The 19,443-nt window shown below is 41.1% G+C and overlaps 1 protein-coding gene across 6 annotated transcripts in view; it reads right to left on the bottom strand.

The window, feature by feature from the left end:
* The window catches only part of zgc:114120 (uncharacterized protein LOC619267 homolog), a 125,665-nt gene that overhangs the window by 51,670 nt on the left and 54,552 nt on the right, over positions 1-19,443 (bottom strand). For 5 of the 6 annotated variants that reach the window (XM_035997495.1, XM_035997494.1, XM_035997496.1 and 2 more), the window contains exon 3: positions 6,429-6,455. In XM_035997495.1, coding sequence (XP_035853388.1) covers positions 6,429-6,455 — 27 coding nt within the window. Of the gene's footprint in view, positions 1-6,428; positions 6,456-17,712; positions 18,277-19,443 lie in introns of those variants that run through there. The other variant, XM_035997498.1, reaches the window with a different exon arrangement.

Raw genomic sequence — 19,443 nt, 5'->3', positions numbered from 1 at the left:
TGCAGCGCTCTGCTCCATTGTGTTTCTAACAGTGTCAGTGGCAGCCGTCGCAGGCTGGTGTTTTCAATCCATGTTCACCCTCATGGACACGCTGACGATCCCCTCCGCCTGTTGGCTTTGAATATGTGGGGGAACATGTGAGAGCGGGTGTATAATATATATTATATACACATGCAAGTCCATGTATGCACTGACATGTATGTGTGCTTGTATCTAACATATCTAACATAATTGATCGTTAATGTATGGTGTGTGTTTTTACAGTGGGAGTTTCTCCCAGCCTTGTGTGTGCAATTAGTGAGCTGGCAAACCAATGAAACAACAAAGGGGACACAAAGTGGGGGACTATTACACACACACACACACACACACACACACACACACACACACACACACACTGCTGCAGGGGTTTCTATTGCATCAGAAGAGGAGACACCCCCGGCTCCCTGAGAGGAAGGGAAGCGATAACCAATCCTGTATGAGCTGCTGAACAGCAACAAATAACAGGAGATTAGGAGAGAAAAAAAAAGCCAGCATGTGTGTTCGTCATGAGCTAAACAGACGAGGGACATGCCCCGAGTGAGCCGCTGCTGCTGGACATGACGAAGAGGAACACACGGCACAGACAATCTGGGAAGATTATGCAAACGATGAAATAACAGAAGAGGTTTCTTCATCCAGAATCTGGTCATATAACGCGCATTGTAATAAAAAAGAAGAATATGATCGGTGCTGTTGACACTGCTGGCGTCAGTACTATTGTGATCCTGTTGTTAAGTGTCAGTGTTAAAAGATAAAGCTGCTGTTATTCTTGACTTGTCTTAGTGATCAAAATGAAAAGACAACATGTGTTGGTCAATGTCACAATACTTCCTGAGATGCTACAATGATGTAGAGCTTTAAAAACAGGTTACAAATATATAGTTACAGCTGGTCATGTTACCAAATGTTACTCAAACTGGAGAAAATAGTGCAGTTGTTGGGGACTATTTTTTATTTGAGGATAATTACACATTTTTCACGTTATAAATGCTTTGTAATCACTTTTGAAAAGCTACTCATTTATAAAAGCTTTTTAAAACATAGAATTGTGTGTTTATTCATGTATTAGCATTGTTATTAGACTTTTTAGCTGGAAATATACCTGCTTTCAACTATGTGTTCGCGTGCGCATGATGGCTGCTTCCTTTATCCTGCCTCTATTTGGAGCTTTGGCTGTGCACGTCCTCAGAAATTAACGCTACTTGTCCACAAGACGAATATGTGCATGAACAGTGCGGGCAGTTTTGAGAGAAAGATACTGGTCATTGTCACGACGTGCTTGATTTAGGGCCTGCCTACCATCTACGATGCTGTTGCTTTTTCTGGCGTGATTTTAAAATGAATAATATACTATAGTAACCTCCTCGAGTGTTGCCATGTTTGTTAACATCATGCAAATCCAGATGATGTATACCAGGGGTGTCAAACTCATTTCACTTCATGGGCCACATAACCCTAATTTGATCTCAGGTGGGCCCAGACCAGTAAACCACTCCAGAAAGATCAGAAACTTTATCTGCCACAGAGTTTCTTGTCAGCTTGATGTTGGAAAACGCAAGTTGCTTCTGCTACGACAGCGTTCTAAGGTCATTGTAGAAAAAAATAATAATGTTACGGTCCCCAGGGGTAATATTCAGAGAAAAAACTCAAAATTTCTAAGATTAAAATCGTAAATTTACAGAAAAATCTACTACTGCTACTGCTACTTGGGCGGAGTGATTTGCTCGCAGCACCTGAGAAGCCCCATGGTGAGGAGCAGAGAGTAACAACGGTGCTTTTCAGGTGCTAATCACGCCGCCCAAAAAGCAGCGCTTCACCTTCTGAGAATATAGTTCCCAGTTTATATACGGTTAGAAGATGGCTGTGTCTCATGTGACCTTGTTATTTGTACACGCTGTGACTATACAAATCACAACATGTAAATAGGAACATGTTGGTGTTATTTTGTCACTTATTGGGAGCAGTAGGCTAGATGGAGCCGGTTACCTCCAGGATCTGGGCTAAGCTAGGCTAGAGGTGGGGGCGTCAGACAGAGTTACAACACGCATGGAGATGAGAAGGGTATGTATGGACTTATCTCACTCTGGGGGATACGGTGAATAAGGTAAAGTACCAATAAGTCGGCGTGTTCCTTTAAGGTTTTGATACACACACAATATTTCACTTTTGGTTTTAGTGTTTTTATGGTATGTGTTAACAAGAAAACTACAGAATATCAGCCTTATAATATATTAAGAGTGCATACTGTAAAACAGGTAACATTTAGGTTTTATTCAATTCTAAAGCAGCAGCTTTTCTATTTTTCCATTTCAGAAAATCCTTCAGTGGTGTTTATATACGCTGGATCAGCAATAGGTATGCAAAGAGCCTTTCAGAATATCAAGTAATTTTATGGTTAAGATGCTGTAAGTGCTTAGGTTAGCATATGCAAAAAAGTACAATCTCCCGCAGGCTATATCCAAGGAAGGGGTCAAAAGGCTCTGCTCAATGAGCATAATGTATTCAAGGAAGTCTGAGCTGGGACTAATAATGCATTAAAGCCTTGTGTTGAGTCCTGCAGTAGTTTGTCAAGCTTAGAGGGAAACACTGACATTTGGATCTCAGCCTGTTTTATTTTCCCTTCCAAAACTGTTTTAATGTTAACTTTGGACATATGTTTTTTTCTAAATTAACTTCTCTAATGCCATCTCATTGCGTACATCGTTTTGATATTATTTTATACATTGTACTGTTTAGGACACTTTATCTAATTGTACTGCTTGTGTTGTATATAGTTTGCTTTCATTTTGATTTGCTATTACTTATTTACTTTAATTTATGACTATTTACTTTTTTACTTGTACTTGCACACTGCTGCTAAACTGATTTTGATTTTTCTAAGCAAAATGACAAGTAAAATCTCTACTATTATTTGCTCAGCTCATTTAGATTTCTTCCTCTACCCCAATACAATGAAGGTGAATGGAGTGTTTAAAGAAAATCACATTTTCAAAACACTCCAGCAGCAATTGTCTCAATTATTCAACCATTTCTGTGGGACTATTTCTACGGCAAAAAGTAGTTCCCACTAAATCTCAGAAGAACAGGCCGTATTGATCCAAACCTTTCTGCATGGCTGATACCACTAATGGTAAAGTGATAACTTTTCCTTTTTTTATAATTTGGTTGAACTGACCCTTATATACATAATCACAGTTCATTATACTTTCAGCACGTGGAAGAACATGTTTGCTGTGTGATTGATTTAATTCTAACTTTAAAAAGCTCCTTTCAATGACAAGCCCATTTTTTGGCCAGTAGTTTTGGCTACGATCCTAAATTCACACTTCTGGTCCAAACATGCCTGGTGTCATTTCTCTCCATAATTTCTCTCTGCATTCTTATTTGCACATACTGGGAGTCAAGTTCCCCAGTTTGGAAACTTGAAACCAGACTAATAGGAGAGATAGCATGAAGCTGGCAGCGACTGATAACCGCTAATGGCTCCATTTTCAGATCAACTTTTGCATTTCACAGTTCACACTATTTACATCCCAGCCTTGCCAGTGCTTGGTAACAAAAAAAAATAAAATAAATAAATAAATATAAATATATATATATATATATATATCTGACTCCAACTGAAAATGAGGTTTCATTTTGTTGGTGTGGGCACACTTTCAGAGGCAACCGAGAGGTTAAAAAAATCCTGGAGGCAAACTGTGTTTGGTAACAGCGTGGGCTTAAATTTGGCTCCTGAAGATTACGATTAATCCCATCACTCATATTTTCTGTCACTAGGTAAACGCTGCAATACAGTACATCTTACATTAATGTTACCTCAAGAAATAAGAGGGCATGGATAATCTTTCACCACACAGCACTTTCACAGCTGTCTCCATTTCTAGATTTGGGACTGCTCACAAGCTCTCCTCCAGCTAATCAAATAATAGCTCAGGTGTAACTGCCCCCAAGGCCTGGAAGCAGTCAAACTTGCAAGTGAGGCACATTAAGTTCTCACCTACAGTAGGCTGCACTTGAACCGTAATAAAAGAAAAAGTGCATGCTGCACAGCAAACACATGCCGCATTTGGGGGCACGAATCGATGACGCTACATGAAAAGTCAGCGGGTCACAATTCATCCTGAGGGGGACGTGAATGCATGTAGCACATTTCATGGCAATCTAACCAACAGTTGTTGAGGCATTTCACTCAAAACCACAAATGTTAACCACATAGTGGCGCAAAAGGAAATGTCAGAGGATCACTGAAGTCTTTGGGATTCCCCCTCTGGGGAACATGAATGTCTGTACAGAAGTTTTTGTCAATCAGTCAAGTAGATGTTGAGATATTTCACAGGATAAGTGAAAACTCTGACCTGCTGGTGGCGCTACAGGAATAGCCAGGAAAATACCAAAGTCATTAGGTTTCATCCTCTCCTCTTCGTGGTAATCCATCCAATAAATAAACAGATATTTCAGTCCGGACCAAAGTGGTGGACTGAAGAAAATATCCACTGAGCTTGCCGCTTAACCAGAAAATCAGATTTTTTTGGGCATTTTGATTCAACTCATTCAGTCCGACATCATGGTTATGTTAGCCGATTTCAGTTTGGGAAGGGGGGTGTTGTTAGGGGTCCAAGCCCGAGGGGGCCTGGGAACCACGTTTGCAAGGCAACGCGGTTCACAGCTGCAGCGGAGCTGTGGAACCCTATTGTTTTCGCTAAGATTTTTATTATTCTGCCTTCAATAAAAGTCATACTGCAGCCTACACCGTACAAGTTACACAAGTGAAACTTTCAGGGCTGGTACAGACCGTGACACATAAACTAAAAAACTACACATTTCCACCATTAGGTGGCGTTTGGCCCTTTAACTCCCAAACCGTACATCACACAAAACTCATATCCACGCGTTCCCTGAATTCAGCTGAATCTCCTGATATTTCCGCCTACACTTTCATGTGCGAAAAATCACAGTTTTTTGACAATAAAAAAGATTGACCATTAGGGGGGCGCTATAATCAACGTAGACGCGTTTTGTCAATAACTCTATGCATGTAAATGGAACATTTGCAATTGCAATTTCTCTGCCGTAGTAATGGCTATCAACATGAAACTTGTGATGCTTGTTCATCATGCTGATCTGAGTCTCTGTACCAAATTTGGTGAAGATCGGCCATTAGGGGGTGCTATAATGAACGTTGACGCCTTTTGGCAAATAACTTAATGCATTTAAATGGGAAATTTGCAATTGCAATATCTCTGCCGCAGTAAATGCTATCATCACAAAACTTGAGATTATTGTTCGACATGCCACTCTGAGGCTCTATACTAGATTTGGTGATGATTGGCCTTTAAGGAGCACTATAATTGAGGTACAAGCGTTTTGGCATTTTACTCAATGAATGGGAAGTTTGACATTGCATTTCACCACAGACTTTGTGAAATTTCCTGATATTTGCCTCGCCGCTGTCGCGCTTTGGGTTCTGCTTTCGCGTGCTCCTCTTTCGCAGGCTCGCTTTCGTGGGCTCCGTGGGTAACAGGGGGGACTTGCGCCGGAGAGGCTTGGACCCCGTCATAACAGCTTGCAGTTCTAGTTTTATTTTTGTTTTGCCCTAACCAATCAGCACTAGGGTGACATATCAGTTAGGGGGGGAAGAAATCGATTCATAGATGCATTGTGATTCTCTCTTGAAAGATTATGGCTTAATGCAGAAAAGTCTGTAAAGTATTTAGATTCCCACCCCTAACATCTGTCCTGTCAAGTTTGAAGTCTTGCTTCACTGCAGCAGTGATTTGTACGAGCAGTTAACTTCATATTGTTTACTTTGATCAAAGAAACATGCCGATTTAAGAGTTGCTATTGTCTGGTCCAGGCACAGAAAGAGGATGTTTCCATTCTTAATCCTGCCTACAATGTTCTGCCAAAGTCAGAGAGCACAATACCAGACCCATTTGAATCAGTGTAACCATCACAGGTGTGGGCAGCCATTCACAGGTCTGGAAAAAAGATCTAATGAGCTCCATAGAACACCTTTAAAGAGAGACTTTTGGAAAGCAGGAGCAGAAATCTGAGCTCTAACCTGCTGCTTTCTGGCTTAACTAGAGCACACATTCACACAGAAGGACAGAAATCTAACGTGCAGGGCTGAGTTCAAACACAGCACCTGAGCCAACGATCAATCTTCATTTCAAGTCAAGAATTCTTTTTACTTTCCGAGACAAAAATGTCACAGCATGCAGCACAAGAGAGAGTTAAACACAAAGGTGTGCGCCAACATGTGAATGCAACGGAGAGAAGGCAAGCAGGCATGCAAAGACACAATGAGGAGCTATCCTATTAGAGACAAATCCACACAGAAGGACAGATTTACGCTGAAACACAAACACAGTATTGGCACTGACCTTGAAGCTCCAGTAGTTTGGTTGTTGCTAGGGGGGAAAGAAAAACAAAGAGCAAAGGAGACAGAAAAGGGACAGGGAGGATAAAAGAGGGGGAAAAGGATCGACCGTGAGACATTTACTCATGTGTTAAAGCTGCAAAACACCAAGACTACAAAACATCAACGGCTGGGTAAAGCCAGAACTGAGAGAAAATTCTTTGTCACTCAGCTCCCATGTCAAGATATGTGCCACAAAGTGTGACTAATAAAGGTTAAATGGTGCATTATTTCAAAAGAAGCAAGTGCGGTACGAAAATGTCTCCCCCACTTTGCATGAAATGACCACAAATTGTAGTGACGCAAACCAAACCAATACATGGCGTATTTATTTTATACTTTGGGCTTGGTGGGAAAATGATGAGCTAATTATTGTGATGATAGCCAGATTAAATTGCGTTGTCCTTCACTGCCATCATAATAGGACTTTAATTGCTTGTAATTGCTTCTCAGCAATTAATCAAATGTTTACAGTGACTTCACACACACTAATGATGCCGCTCCCAAATTCTAGCCCTCACTCTCCCGAGATGCAGAGTTGTCTGGCATGGACCCAGAAACAGGATTAAAGCAATGCACACACTGGATTTAGAAGATGCCATTTTCACTTTATTTGGGAAGAGACCAACATTCATTCAACGTCCTTCTGATTCCTTATGACGCAGCGCTGAGGCTGCATGTGTGCTCATCTTTGGTAGTCAGTTGATGCATAATAATTAATATGTTCATACACTGATGTATACTTTATGGCCAAACCTATGTGGACAACCCTTTCCACATACTGTGTACTTCTGTTTTGGGACTGCTTTTCACGGTTTGGTTGGTTCCAGTCGACTGATTTTTAGAGATGCCCCTAATTTCCCTCAATGCACCAATCACAGCTAAGCATAAACTCTGACAACTTCGGACTATCTCGGCCATCTTTCTGTTCTAATTGCTCAGTTGACAAGTGCCTACATTAAAGGATTTAGGACAATATTCTATAATTTTGTTATTAAGCAACAAATGTCACTCAAAGAAGATGAAAGTGCATGTGTCGGGGACTATTTTCAGCGGCGGATTAATCGACATTTGGTGCTCTGGTGAGCAATTTAATGGAGCAGGGTGGTGTATGTTGGATTGAGTCAACATAAACGACAGTGTGTGTGTGTTCATATTGATGAAGGAACATGTCAGCCACTGCAACAGAGTTTGGTGTGTTTTTAACAACAATGGAGCTCTATGACACAGAGGAAGAAGATATGTCAGACTCTGATACACACAAACAATACTTGTTAGTAGGGCTGGGTTTAAAAAAGTTGATTTTTCCGATTTAAATCAATTTTCATTTGAATGATCCAAAATTGATTCCTAAAATCCAAAGATCTTTTCATATCTATCATAAAACTAATAGACCTAAGGAATCAATAGGTAGCAACTCTTACATGCTAGCTTGTAAATAACGCTCCAAAGTTAGGCTACATTTTGGTGAGGGAAAAAAAACTGGCATGGCCAAGGGGTCCCTCTGTCACTTCACGATATTGAATGAAATGTCACTCAAAACTCACTGACTGTAGAGTCTGTAGAGCTGCACGTTACAGTGCGTTCATGTTAAATAAAAAGTATGTTAATGTAACTGCTTTCGGGTCAGTTCTTAATGTAAACATTGATATTTTTAAGAATGCAGCAGGTGAGCGCCTGGGTAGCTCACCTGGTAGAGCGGGTGCCCATAAACAGAGGCTCAGTCCTCGACGCAGCGGCCGCAGGTTCAGACTCAGACCTGCGGCCCTTTGCTGCATGTCATTCCCTTCTCTCTCCCTTTTCATGTCTAAGCTGTCCTGTCATAATAAAGGCCTAAAAAATGCCACACACAAAAAAAAATTCAGCAGGTTAGAAGAAACCTTGTACAATTGTAGAATCTCTTTCATATTCAAGCTAAATTGGTACTGTAACTGAAATGTTCCTAACCTAACTGATATCGAATCAAAAAGAAAATTGATTCAGAACCTTGTGAATCAAATCGAAAAAAATCATTGACGATACCCAGCCCTACTTTTTAGTGGATACATTCAACGTTGGTTTGGGCCTTTTCATTGGATTCATTGACAATAAGTAACATTTGGAATATCAGCAGACCGACAGTATTTTCCTACAAACGGGAGCAGTGTTGCTTGATGAGTTCCTGCAGTGAGATGACAGAGCTTCTCCCCTTTCTGTTGTGACCCAAATGATTTTGCATACATTTTTGAGCTTAGTTAGGTATCTGCATTAATTATCAATAACCTGCTCATAAGTTGTTGCGTTTTGAATGTAGCCTTCAGCGGCACCTTGAAGTCCTTCAGACACTGATTTCCAGAAACTATTTTTTTTTTTGACTGTGGTAGTTGTCTGAACGATGGGGAGGGGGTAGCAATGCTTATGATATTTTGAACCACGTAAACTATGACACACTTTCAGGTTTACGTTTTAAGTGGAGGATTTGTAATTTCTTACTTGACATACATATAAAAAATATACAGTGTTAGCTTCTTATGACCTTAAAGCAGCAGTGGTTACGGTTCCAAAAGGAACAGAAACTGGGGCAAATACTTGATTAGTTTCCAGTGTTTTAGTTTCTTCTGACACCACAAACAGGTTTTGCACCTGTGACAAAAGAGACTTGGCAGATAGGCATCTAACAGAAAGACCTAGACAGGTTTATGAAATTCTTCAACTGGCAGGTGTTGTATGTCTCTCTTATGGTATTTACTATGAGGTCGAAAAGGGTACGTCGAGTGCCAGGTTCAAGGGCTCTGCTGCATAAAACGGAGGATGGCGAAAGGGAATGGAGTGACGATGAGCTGGAAGAAGAAAGTGAAGAGGCCAAAGCAGCCGTTGCTGCCTTAAGGTCACTAAGAGTAAAGGAGGGATCACAGAATTCTGAGGTTTTCCAGACCCCTGAGCCTTTAAGTAGTCCACTCCAGGTGACGGCTGCAGGTCAGGCCGAACTACCTCAGGCTGCAGGCCAGGTTCCGCTGCAGCCCACACCAGTCAGCACTCCACCCACTGCGCAGGCTACATCTCCCACGCCAGGCGTACCCGCTGCTGCTGCTCCCACCACACAGACTCTAGCTGCCTCAGGAGATGTCAAGGCTCCCATTAGTTTGGTATTAAGGTTAAGAAATTCAAAAAAGGAGCTAAATGACATCCGCTTTGAATTTATGCCAGGGAGAGACACAGCAGATGGTGTGTCCCAGGAGCTGGTGTCAGCAGGCCTGGTGGACGGGAGGGACTTAGTAATAGTTGCTGCAAATTTGCAGAAAATAGTTGATGAACCCCAAGGCAATAGAAATGTCACTTTCAAACTGGCCTCTGGAACTGAGGGGTCTGAAATACCAGATTACATCAAATTGATGGGCTTTGCTCAGCTCAGCATTAGTTAAACTGTTGTACTACCTGGGACCATGACTTGCCTAAAAATGTGAAAATAAAAAAAAAAAATAGTTAAATGCAGAGTGTACAGTTACAGTATAAGAATCACTCAAAAAAAGTTTACAGCGTAAATGTAGAAGGATGCAAGTATCTGCAACAAACAGTTTTACCTTACATGGTCTCCCTCATTCTGTTATTTTGTTTCTCTAATATGTGATGCATTTGCACAATCTAAACCAACGCCCTTGAATCCTGATAAGTATAACAATGCCTTATATTCATCAGAACTACTGAATACACGTTTTTTGGGGGGAATTCCCCAGTTACCATATGGAGCATTATGTTTTCTGTAATGTACAAGTGTGGTTTCAGTTGCTCACGTCAAACTTTTTACTTCATTTTGAGAGGATGTAAGATGCTACAACAATAAGACAATACGAAAAATAACGAATATTGCCAGTGTGGTCCTTTTTTAAAGTGCTGATACAACCAGCATTATTAGAAAGGAAAATGTCATGATAAAAGAGGTAAGCTGGTTTTAAATTATAAACTTCAACAAATGTACTTAATTTTATAACTTGGATGGTTAGAAAAAAGGAGTGCAAGATTCATTCATTTTTACCGTTGCCAAATTTGCCTCCACTCATTTCACACAAGACACTGGCCTGAGGTCTTGCGAACTTGATTATTTGTTGAAATTAAGTAAAAAGTTTGACGACAGCTGAAACCAAAGTGTTGTATGAGCACATGTGCCTGTCTGTTGGTATTAGTATGTGTCTGTTTGGAATCAAATTCGAAAAGACTTAAGTGCATTTTTGTTTATGTGTATGAAGCATAAGTACTTGATTTAACCTCTAGTGTGTAAGTCATAATATTTGGCTTTGATTTGTTTTCATACTGGGTGTTTCACTCTTTTTTCTGTCCTATGACACGATTGTGGGTTGCTACGTGAAGGAAGACTGCACTGCAAATTTGGATTTGTATTCATTTTGCGGGACATACAGCCAGTTACTCTGGCATTTATGACTCTAATTTAAATTTTCAGCTTTCCACTTTTTGCCTTTTGAAAATTTTGAATATATTTTACCGTGGAGCCACAGGTCTCCTGATGCACTGCTTAATGCCACCTTAAATTTCCCCAAATTTTGAGCCGAGTAACAGCAAATTTGTCTCCAAGTGGAGGCTGTTCCCAGCACTTACTTTAACCCACATTGAAGTCATCCAGCTGCTTTATCACTTGTTAGTCATTGTAAATGACTAAAATTAAGATTTTTTGTCCCACAGTTTTGAGAAAGCTCAGCTATGACTGTAGATATTTAGAACGATAACATGTTTTGGATTTTGAATGAAAAAGGCCATTATCAGTCCAGTCACATTCTTACAACCTACACTCTGGATGTTTTTAGTGCATTAGTGACATGGTTTAATAATGAATGTGCATCTCACAGTTCTTGGCAGTGGGAGGTTCATTTAATACTGCTCTAATGTGTACATCTCAAACGCCAGCAAGGTTTGACGGTTTAATTCGGTGATGTGATGTCATCATAAACCTGGCCGATGCCATATTGAATGAAAATGAATGCATCTTTTGCTTGCAGATAAAATGTTGAGAGGAAATCTTTTTATTTTATGCTAGCCTTAAATTGAAAACGACCAAGTCTATTTCTTTTTTTCTGTCGAGGTTTTGGTTCAGATTTTCAGTGTCTTTGAAATGTAGTTCTTGTTACAAGTGAAGATACCTGAAATAAAGATATACAGGTGTGTTGAGCCTTTGTTCGCCACAAAGTCAAAAAAAAAAAAAAAAAAAATATCCACCGAGCCAAAATGCTTATGTTATCAATAGTTAGCTCGTTCTGGTTTCCTAGCTGCGTCGCGAGTTATAGGAGCTTAGTTGGGAGCTTCATGGAGACAGCTAAAGATAATGTTAGCTGCCCTACAGCTGTCAGAGTTAGCATTGACTTCATATATTAACGACTAACAGCTGTATTCTCAGTAACGTGACAATCTGCAAGAAACAGGTTGCTTTTAAATCACAAAAATAGTGGTGACAGCACCGTTTGGCTTAGTAATCAATGCCGTTAGCATCGTGGCTAACACTATTGTTACTTAATTTATGACAAATCATTTTGGCTGTGCTTTCTAACATGATGTCATTGTGCTAACTGAGCAACGTTAGCCTTTACAACAGAGCCGCTTCACTACACTTGTTAGATAATGTTTCATTACGGAGTTCTCTTTTGATTTGTGTGGAATATAATGTAAACAGAGAGCGGCGTGCCAGAAATGCAATGCGCCGTGACATAGGTCCCCTTCAAGGCCAGGCTGATGTTGGAAGTCCCTCTAGTGGACAGAACGTGTAACAACAACCACATGATTATAGTGGCATTGACAATGCATAAGCCTGAGTAATGTAGTACATATTTATAACAGGCTGCATTTGAGCATTAAATATTTGAATATTATTTGAGTATTCAAAGAAATAACAAATTAAATTCGGTATTATAGAGAAAGACTGACAGCTCTAACACACACACACACACACACACACACACACACACACGCACACACACACACACACACACACACACACACTTTTATCCAACCTAACACAACCAGAGCGCTTTAAGATCACAGGAATGAATAAATGATTCTTACATCTCAGACAAACACAAACTGGACACTTGGATCTGGCTGCTCTTATTTGTGTCAAAATTAACGCTTTTATACATATTATTTCTGGGGATGTCCTGATCCGATCTTAAAAATATTGAATATCTGCCGATACCGAGTACCGATCCGATACTTGTATTTGCATATATAATAGAGCTGCACACCGTTTTTTTTGTTTTACAAAAATAACTAAGTAAACAAAGTAACTAAAAGATGTCTTCAGCTTAATACATTTAACTTAGTGCAGGTAGCACTTTTGTAAAACTAACATATTTCTACTTAGAACGGTGTAGAATTTACTGAAGAAAATGATCGGAGTAGGGTGTTCGGGGTGATCCCCGATCAGTTAAAAAATGCCCAGATCGTCTCCGATCCCAACATCGTTATTTATTTGACTTAAATGTTTTTCTCCAGGTCTTAACTTTACGTGTGAACAGACCTTGCAGGCTGTTGATTGCAGTGTATTGTTGCTCAACAACAGATGCCTCTTCACAATATTTGGATGAACGCAGGCGTCTGTTAAGAGGTCGAGTCAACAGTAATCGAATGATGAATGGACCTCATCACAGCCAATTTGACTTGTAGCCGAGGCTGATATCACATTCGACACATAACGAAACATAAAGGTCGAAGGAACAAACAAAGAAGCTGCACAATGTTGCAGCAGAGAAAAGAGAAGCATTATTGTTTTTCGACAGATGAGTGAAAGGAGCAGGGCTGCATCTATCGATTAGCAATCGAGTATACTACCGATTATTCCATCGATTTATCAAGTAATCGGATAAGAAATCCTTTTGCTTTATAGTAAATAGCAATAGTAAATATACAAAAGAAAGTTTTAATTTTTAGAAAAAGCAACAATTTAATTTCTTAAATTGCATACAGTAACAGGAATAGACGCATGGGCCACCCAGCCCCTAAATTAGGTGGCCCAAATGTAAATCTTTTTCGGCCCCCTTCCCCTTCCACGCCTCTAGCTCTTTACACTGCATATACAAAAAAGCTGTTCACTAATTCCAGGTTAATGTGACTGTACAAAGCTTACAGCAGCTATTCAACTATACTGTTCAAGGTGACACATTTTCAGAAGGCTGATCTGAGTAAAGTTTAGAAAGAATGAAGAATGCAGACATCATCGGCATTCACGGGCATATTAAGTAGCCATGTGCAGGAGGTGCTGGTAAAGAGAGAGGGGGCTGGTTTGTCTCCGCCAGCAGCTAAGTTTACCAACAGCTTTCGTTTTAGCTTGTTTTCTAAAAAGTCGCGATTTGCAGAGTAGCATGCTGTAGTTGTGTAAAACGCTGGACGAGAGACTGCATGCAGACATTAATGTTACCTTTCATTTTTTTGCAGCTTAAAATGATACCAACCTTTCTTATTTATCTCTGCCTGTCTCTTCTCTTAGCCCCTCACTATTTGCGCTCTCTTCCTTCATTTTGTAATCTGCGCTGTCAGTCTTCACGGCATGTGTCTACAGCAGCGTCAGCCCATTGTGCGTGCGGAAACACAGCAGTATACAATGTTAGTTACATTGTTTAAACTAAGCTTTGAGGTAAAGGTTTTTGAATCGATGACATTTAGCAATCAAATTATTCAAGTTACTCGAGGAATCATTTCAGCCCTAGAAAGGAGTTTAACTTCTCTAACTACTTTCATTGCAGGGGACGATTACAGAATTGCAAATACATTATTACACAAATAAACTTCTGACTCATCCCATTTAAAACTACTTCTTCAAGTCTTTTTTTATGGCGAACGAAAGCATTTATCATATAAAATTCAAAATGTTGAAAGAAAACTAACTAACTTCTAACTGTTGCCAGCTTAACCACCTTACAGCACTACCAAACACACTTAGAGTGAATTGTGTTGAATTTTTAAATAACTAGTATTTACTTCAGTTGTCCAGACTGCTCAACACAACTTCGCACTCAACACTGCACTTCCTTGGGTCCTCAGCAATACAGCCGCCAAGTGTAAAGTCGACCGGACGAATGGTTGTCGAGAAAATCGTAGGACAGACAGACTCCTTCTATTTTAGTAATTGTCATGAACCATCGCCGTGCAATAACCCTGTTCTGTACCTGTAAATTACATATTTTTCAAGTTTAAATACACTAGGGCTGCCACCTCTTAGTTGATTAGTTTGCTAATCGTCGTTTTGGTCTCTGTCGACTAAGATTACTTTAGTCGATTAGTCACTTTTTTAGTTTTTTCATGCCGAATGACTTATTTTTAAGAAACTTATGAGCACATCTGTGGAAAACACAAGATTTAAAGTGGAGCTTTTGCATGATTCTTTGTGGAGAAACTCAGTTTTACAGATCTGTCGAGGACAGCCCTAAAATACAAGCTGTTCCTTGTCTGTGTTCACATAATTGTCCAATTAAGCCAATTCTGATATTATTTAGCTACCTTTTTCCCTCTCAGCACCTCTTTGGTTGCCATGTAGAACACAAAGAAGAAGAAGTCTACAAATCGACAAGTAACTGTCACAACAAACCATCTGCAACAATTTTACTGTCACTGCATTAATTCACTGACTTCTGAGGAACTTAATTGTGACTTCAAAGTCAAAAGCACAGGTGGGTCAATGTTGTCTGAGAGTCTAAAATTGCAGCACATATGCTGAGAGCTTTTGGAAAAAAGGTATTCCCTTAATAATTAAACTAAGGTGTAGGTGGAAATGAATTAATGTTTGAGCAGCTGTTCTGGGAGCTGCATGGATCCTCAAATATTTTCTCCTGAAATCTCAGTCGCAACTTTTGAAAAGGGAGTTGAAGAATAGAAGAAGAGGGTTTGTGAATAAAGAAAGACCAACAGGCCTGTGGGCTGCTGTGACCCAGATTTCAGAGCTCTGTGTGGTTTGTCGGCCTCAATCCAATCCCGCTGACCAAAACAGCACAATCATACCTGATCTAGTCTGACTCACAGGATGTAGACTGAGCATATAGGCCTGCCATTGGCCGCCGATTTCAGACAGAATTCTCCTCCCTTTCCGCAATCTGCATGTTACGTTTACCAAAATCCCTGTCGCTATGTGAAAGGACAATACGGTATGGGTCTTACATTAAGCTTATGTATGTATATATCTGATCTGATTTTACTACAGTTGCAAGACCACAACAACTTGGGAATGCACCTTGAAAAAACCCAGACTCTCATGCCCGATATTGATCTGTTTTCTGACACGGCCATCGCTAGTCAAAGCTGATTTGGCACATTTCTTTACTCTGGCAGCAGCATGTGCCAGTGACATTGACTTGACCAATGTACCGATCTGTTCCACTCCACACGATCTTCTGTGACATTGGTTTAGGGCTGCAACTAACGATTACTTTCATTGTGGTTGAATCGGTTGTTGCCTTAGTTTCTTGATTAATCGATTAGTTGTTTCTAGGGCTGGATCCGAGTATTCAAATATTCGTTCGATAGTCAGGTATTCGATTTAGAATTTTGGGATTTGAATATTCTTTTTTTTTTTAAACATGCATGCGCTTTATGCATCGCTTTGTCGTCCATCTCAGCCAAGAACGGAGAAATGTTGAGTTACAGGCGAGCAGTCTGACGTTTGTAGAGGCATGTATGGTTAACGTTATACTGTTGCAGCCTGGTGTCGTTTTCAGCCGATTTGATAAAGGTAAAGCTAGTACGGCTGTGGTGAAATAAATTGTGAAAAATGTGTTCCCCAAAGCCCAAGATGACGTCCTCAAATGTCTTGTTTTGTCCACAACTCAAAGATATTCAGTTTACTGAAACAGAGGAGAGAAGAAACTAGAACATATTCACATATAAGAAGCTTGGATCAGAGAACTTTTACTTTTTTCATAAAAAATGACTCAAACTGCATGTGTCCACGACAATGCGTGCAACATCATGGCTGCGGGACCGGTACAAGTCTGGGCAAAGCTGGTCTTATTATACTGAGCTGTCCGCGGAATCTGAACATGGAACTGTCCGAGCCTCCCACACTGGTAAACTGGGACTTAGTTGCCTGCTGCTTCACGGTTAATATTCGGTTAACGAGAGTCGGCCATCTAAACTAAATTAGCATCATTACTACTTGCACTAATTTCTCACCACTTTACTTTCCGCCTTATCCTCGTCAAGGATCATGTGTCCAGATACAGCTCTAACAACCTCTAACAAACTCTATAACCCCCGGTTGAGTTCCTGTTTTTAACTTTGAAGGACCTCCATGCGGCGGCATCATAATTACAAGTTGACAACTGGGAAATAGGCATTAGGATTATCACCCCTCTCACAGAATCATTGTGACAGAAACAAACAGCTGATAATTGTGAAGTCAAGCACCCATTGTGTTAGAATCCCTAATATATCTTGCCGTTCACACAGAGCCGTGCGCTGTCTAATCACCCACTGACTTGGTTTATTCACCTTAAATTGAAAATGGCCATATCTGCCACCAAGTCACTCCACAAAAATAATTTAATGCACCAACAAGCAGACTTTTTTTTTTTGGAACATAAAACCTGTCTCATCCAACACAAACAGGCCCCCTATGCACCGTGACTCAGTGATTACTGCCTGCAATATTTCTCAATCACTTGAGCTGAAATCCCAAAGCGCACATATGCACAGAGACAGACTTAGGGAGGCGAGGGGAGAAAGACGAGAGAGAGAGAGAGGGATGAGCAGAGAGACATGCATGCTTGACCTGCATGCCAAGTAGCCATCTTTGTACCCACCCTCTTTTTTTCCGTTCCCAAGCCCAAAAACACACACCAACACATGTGCACTCACTCACACACACTTATGTTTGTGCTTACACACACTTTTGTTTTCCTTCCACATATCAGCAAGCATGCATTCCCATACATACATAGACACACACGTCACTGCGGCAGCACAGACACACCTGGTCAACACCTGCCTGCTGTGGGAACACACAGACCCTCCCCCTCAAAACACACACACATGTAGTCATACACTCACACTGAACAGAAATAGAGGTGAGGATGAGTTGTGTGCTCATCGAGTCTACCAGCCACTTGTACGACACACACGCACACGCACACATGCACATGCACACACACACACACACACACACACACACACACACACATCCATCCATCCGTCATTATTCATGCAGCAGCAGAAGCGTCACACAGTCATCGCAGCCGAAATGTCTCTGCTGAGGATGCAAGGACGGGGTTAGAGAGAGTTACCGTTGCTACTTAATGAGCACGTCGGCCGCCTGGTGCATCCTCCCGCTCCACACGCCTCCCTCCTTCTCCTCCCCCCTCTCCATCTTTTTTTTTTCCACTGCGGCTCTGTCTTTCCCGCGCCCTGAGGATCTGCCAGAGTCCCCCCTCGCTGGTACCCGTAGTAGCGCCTCAGAGGCAGCAAGCATCTCTTCCTGCTCCTCCTCCTCCTCCCTCTTGTCCCTTCCCCTTTCTCTCTCCCTGTCCGTCACCCTCTCTCGCCCCTGACATATACAATAAAGAAATCCTTCCTCTTTTCCTTCACTGTCTCTTCCTGTCGCTCGCTCTCTCTCCTGCTGCGTGTGCCTCCTTCCAAAGCCCAGGCATTGCCAACCATATGATATCACTTAGTTGCCTTATATGGGAAAACGGTGGGTTGCCATGACGACAGCAGACTCCACCTGTTTCTCCATCTCACTCTCCTTCTCTCTCTCTCTCTCTCTCGTATCAGTCCACCTTTTTCATCAGGAGATAGATGGTGTGGTTTGGGTAAACAAACACAGCACATGAAAGAGCAAAGAGTGGGTGGAGAGGAAGGAGGAGATGAGATGGGGGGAGATGAGAGATGATGAGAGCAGATGGAGACATGATGGACAGAAGCTGACGGAGGGATGGAGAGAGAGAGAGATAGAAAGAGCATACTTAAAGGAATAGCTCAACAATTTGGGAATATATTTGCTTTCTTTCTGAGAGATGGATCTCCGTCCACACAAGAGTTTTAGCTCCAGCAGCAGAACTAATCTCCGTCCATATTAACACGTCTGACAACACACATCACATGACCATTCACACACACTGGGCATGTGCGTGCAGATGTAAACAGGAAGAACATTGTCAGACGTTACTCTGCTGTCGTAAATCATGGATGTGTAAGTTGAAAATACAGAAAATACTTGGAGAAATGGTGAAAAGTAAGAGCAGGGATTTATTATGTTGGAGCGATGACGAGGTGGAACTGTTACGGAAAGGTCTGTAAGCTACCTAACCGATAAGACTGACTGACGTGTGTCATCGTTTCCAAATGTCTCCGTTTGTGTCCGTCCAGACTACAACGCAACCCCGGAGTTTTCAAACCAAAACGAAGGGCAGCAGTGTTTCCAAATGTCTCTGTTTTAGGGGCTCGGAAACGCTGCAGTAATGTGGACGTGAGGCGTAAACGCAGCAAAAGATATTAGTTTTTAAACTAAAACGTAGTAGTGTAGATGTAGCCTAAAGCTCCTAATTAACACAACATCTAATTTGTTTGACCCTCATATGAACAGAATTTAAAAACTGACAGTGTGTGGTTTCTTGGAGAACAACAGCCGGTCTTGTCGTCACAGTGAGGTTGCCAGGTCTGGTACCATCCTGCCTTCACAGAGTCCAAAACTAGGCCAGATCCAGATCAGTCACTCTGCTTGTCACCGTCCTGGATAAACATCTCATGATAATTGAGTCACTCGGTGGATTATAAAAAGAAGATCGATGGTGGACAAGCAGTCTGTTTTGATACCACTTTCAGACACCAGACGCGTGTGACGCGGGTCGACTCTACGTGTGTTCGATCCTCATGTGACTTATTCATATGCAGCAGCTGCCACTCTGCTTCTTACCGTTGGCAGAGACTATATGCTGACGTGTACTGTAGTTCACTTCACTGATAAAACCATAGAGTTTCACTAAATTACATCCAATAATTAAAAGAAAATAAGTGAA

This window comes from Sander lucioperca, chromosome 22, assembly GCF_008315115.2.
Source record: "Sander lucioperca isolate FBNREF2018 chromosome 22, SLUC_FBN_1.2, whole genome shotgun sequence".
Classification (NCBI taxonomy): Eukaryota; Metazoa; Chordata; class Actinopteri; order Perciformes; family Percidae; genus Sander; species Sander lucioperca.
This window is presented reverse-complemented; position numbering and strand designations above follow the sequence as displayed.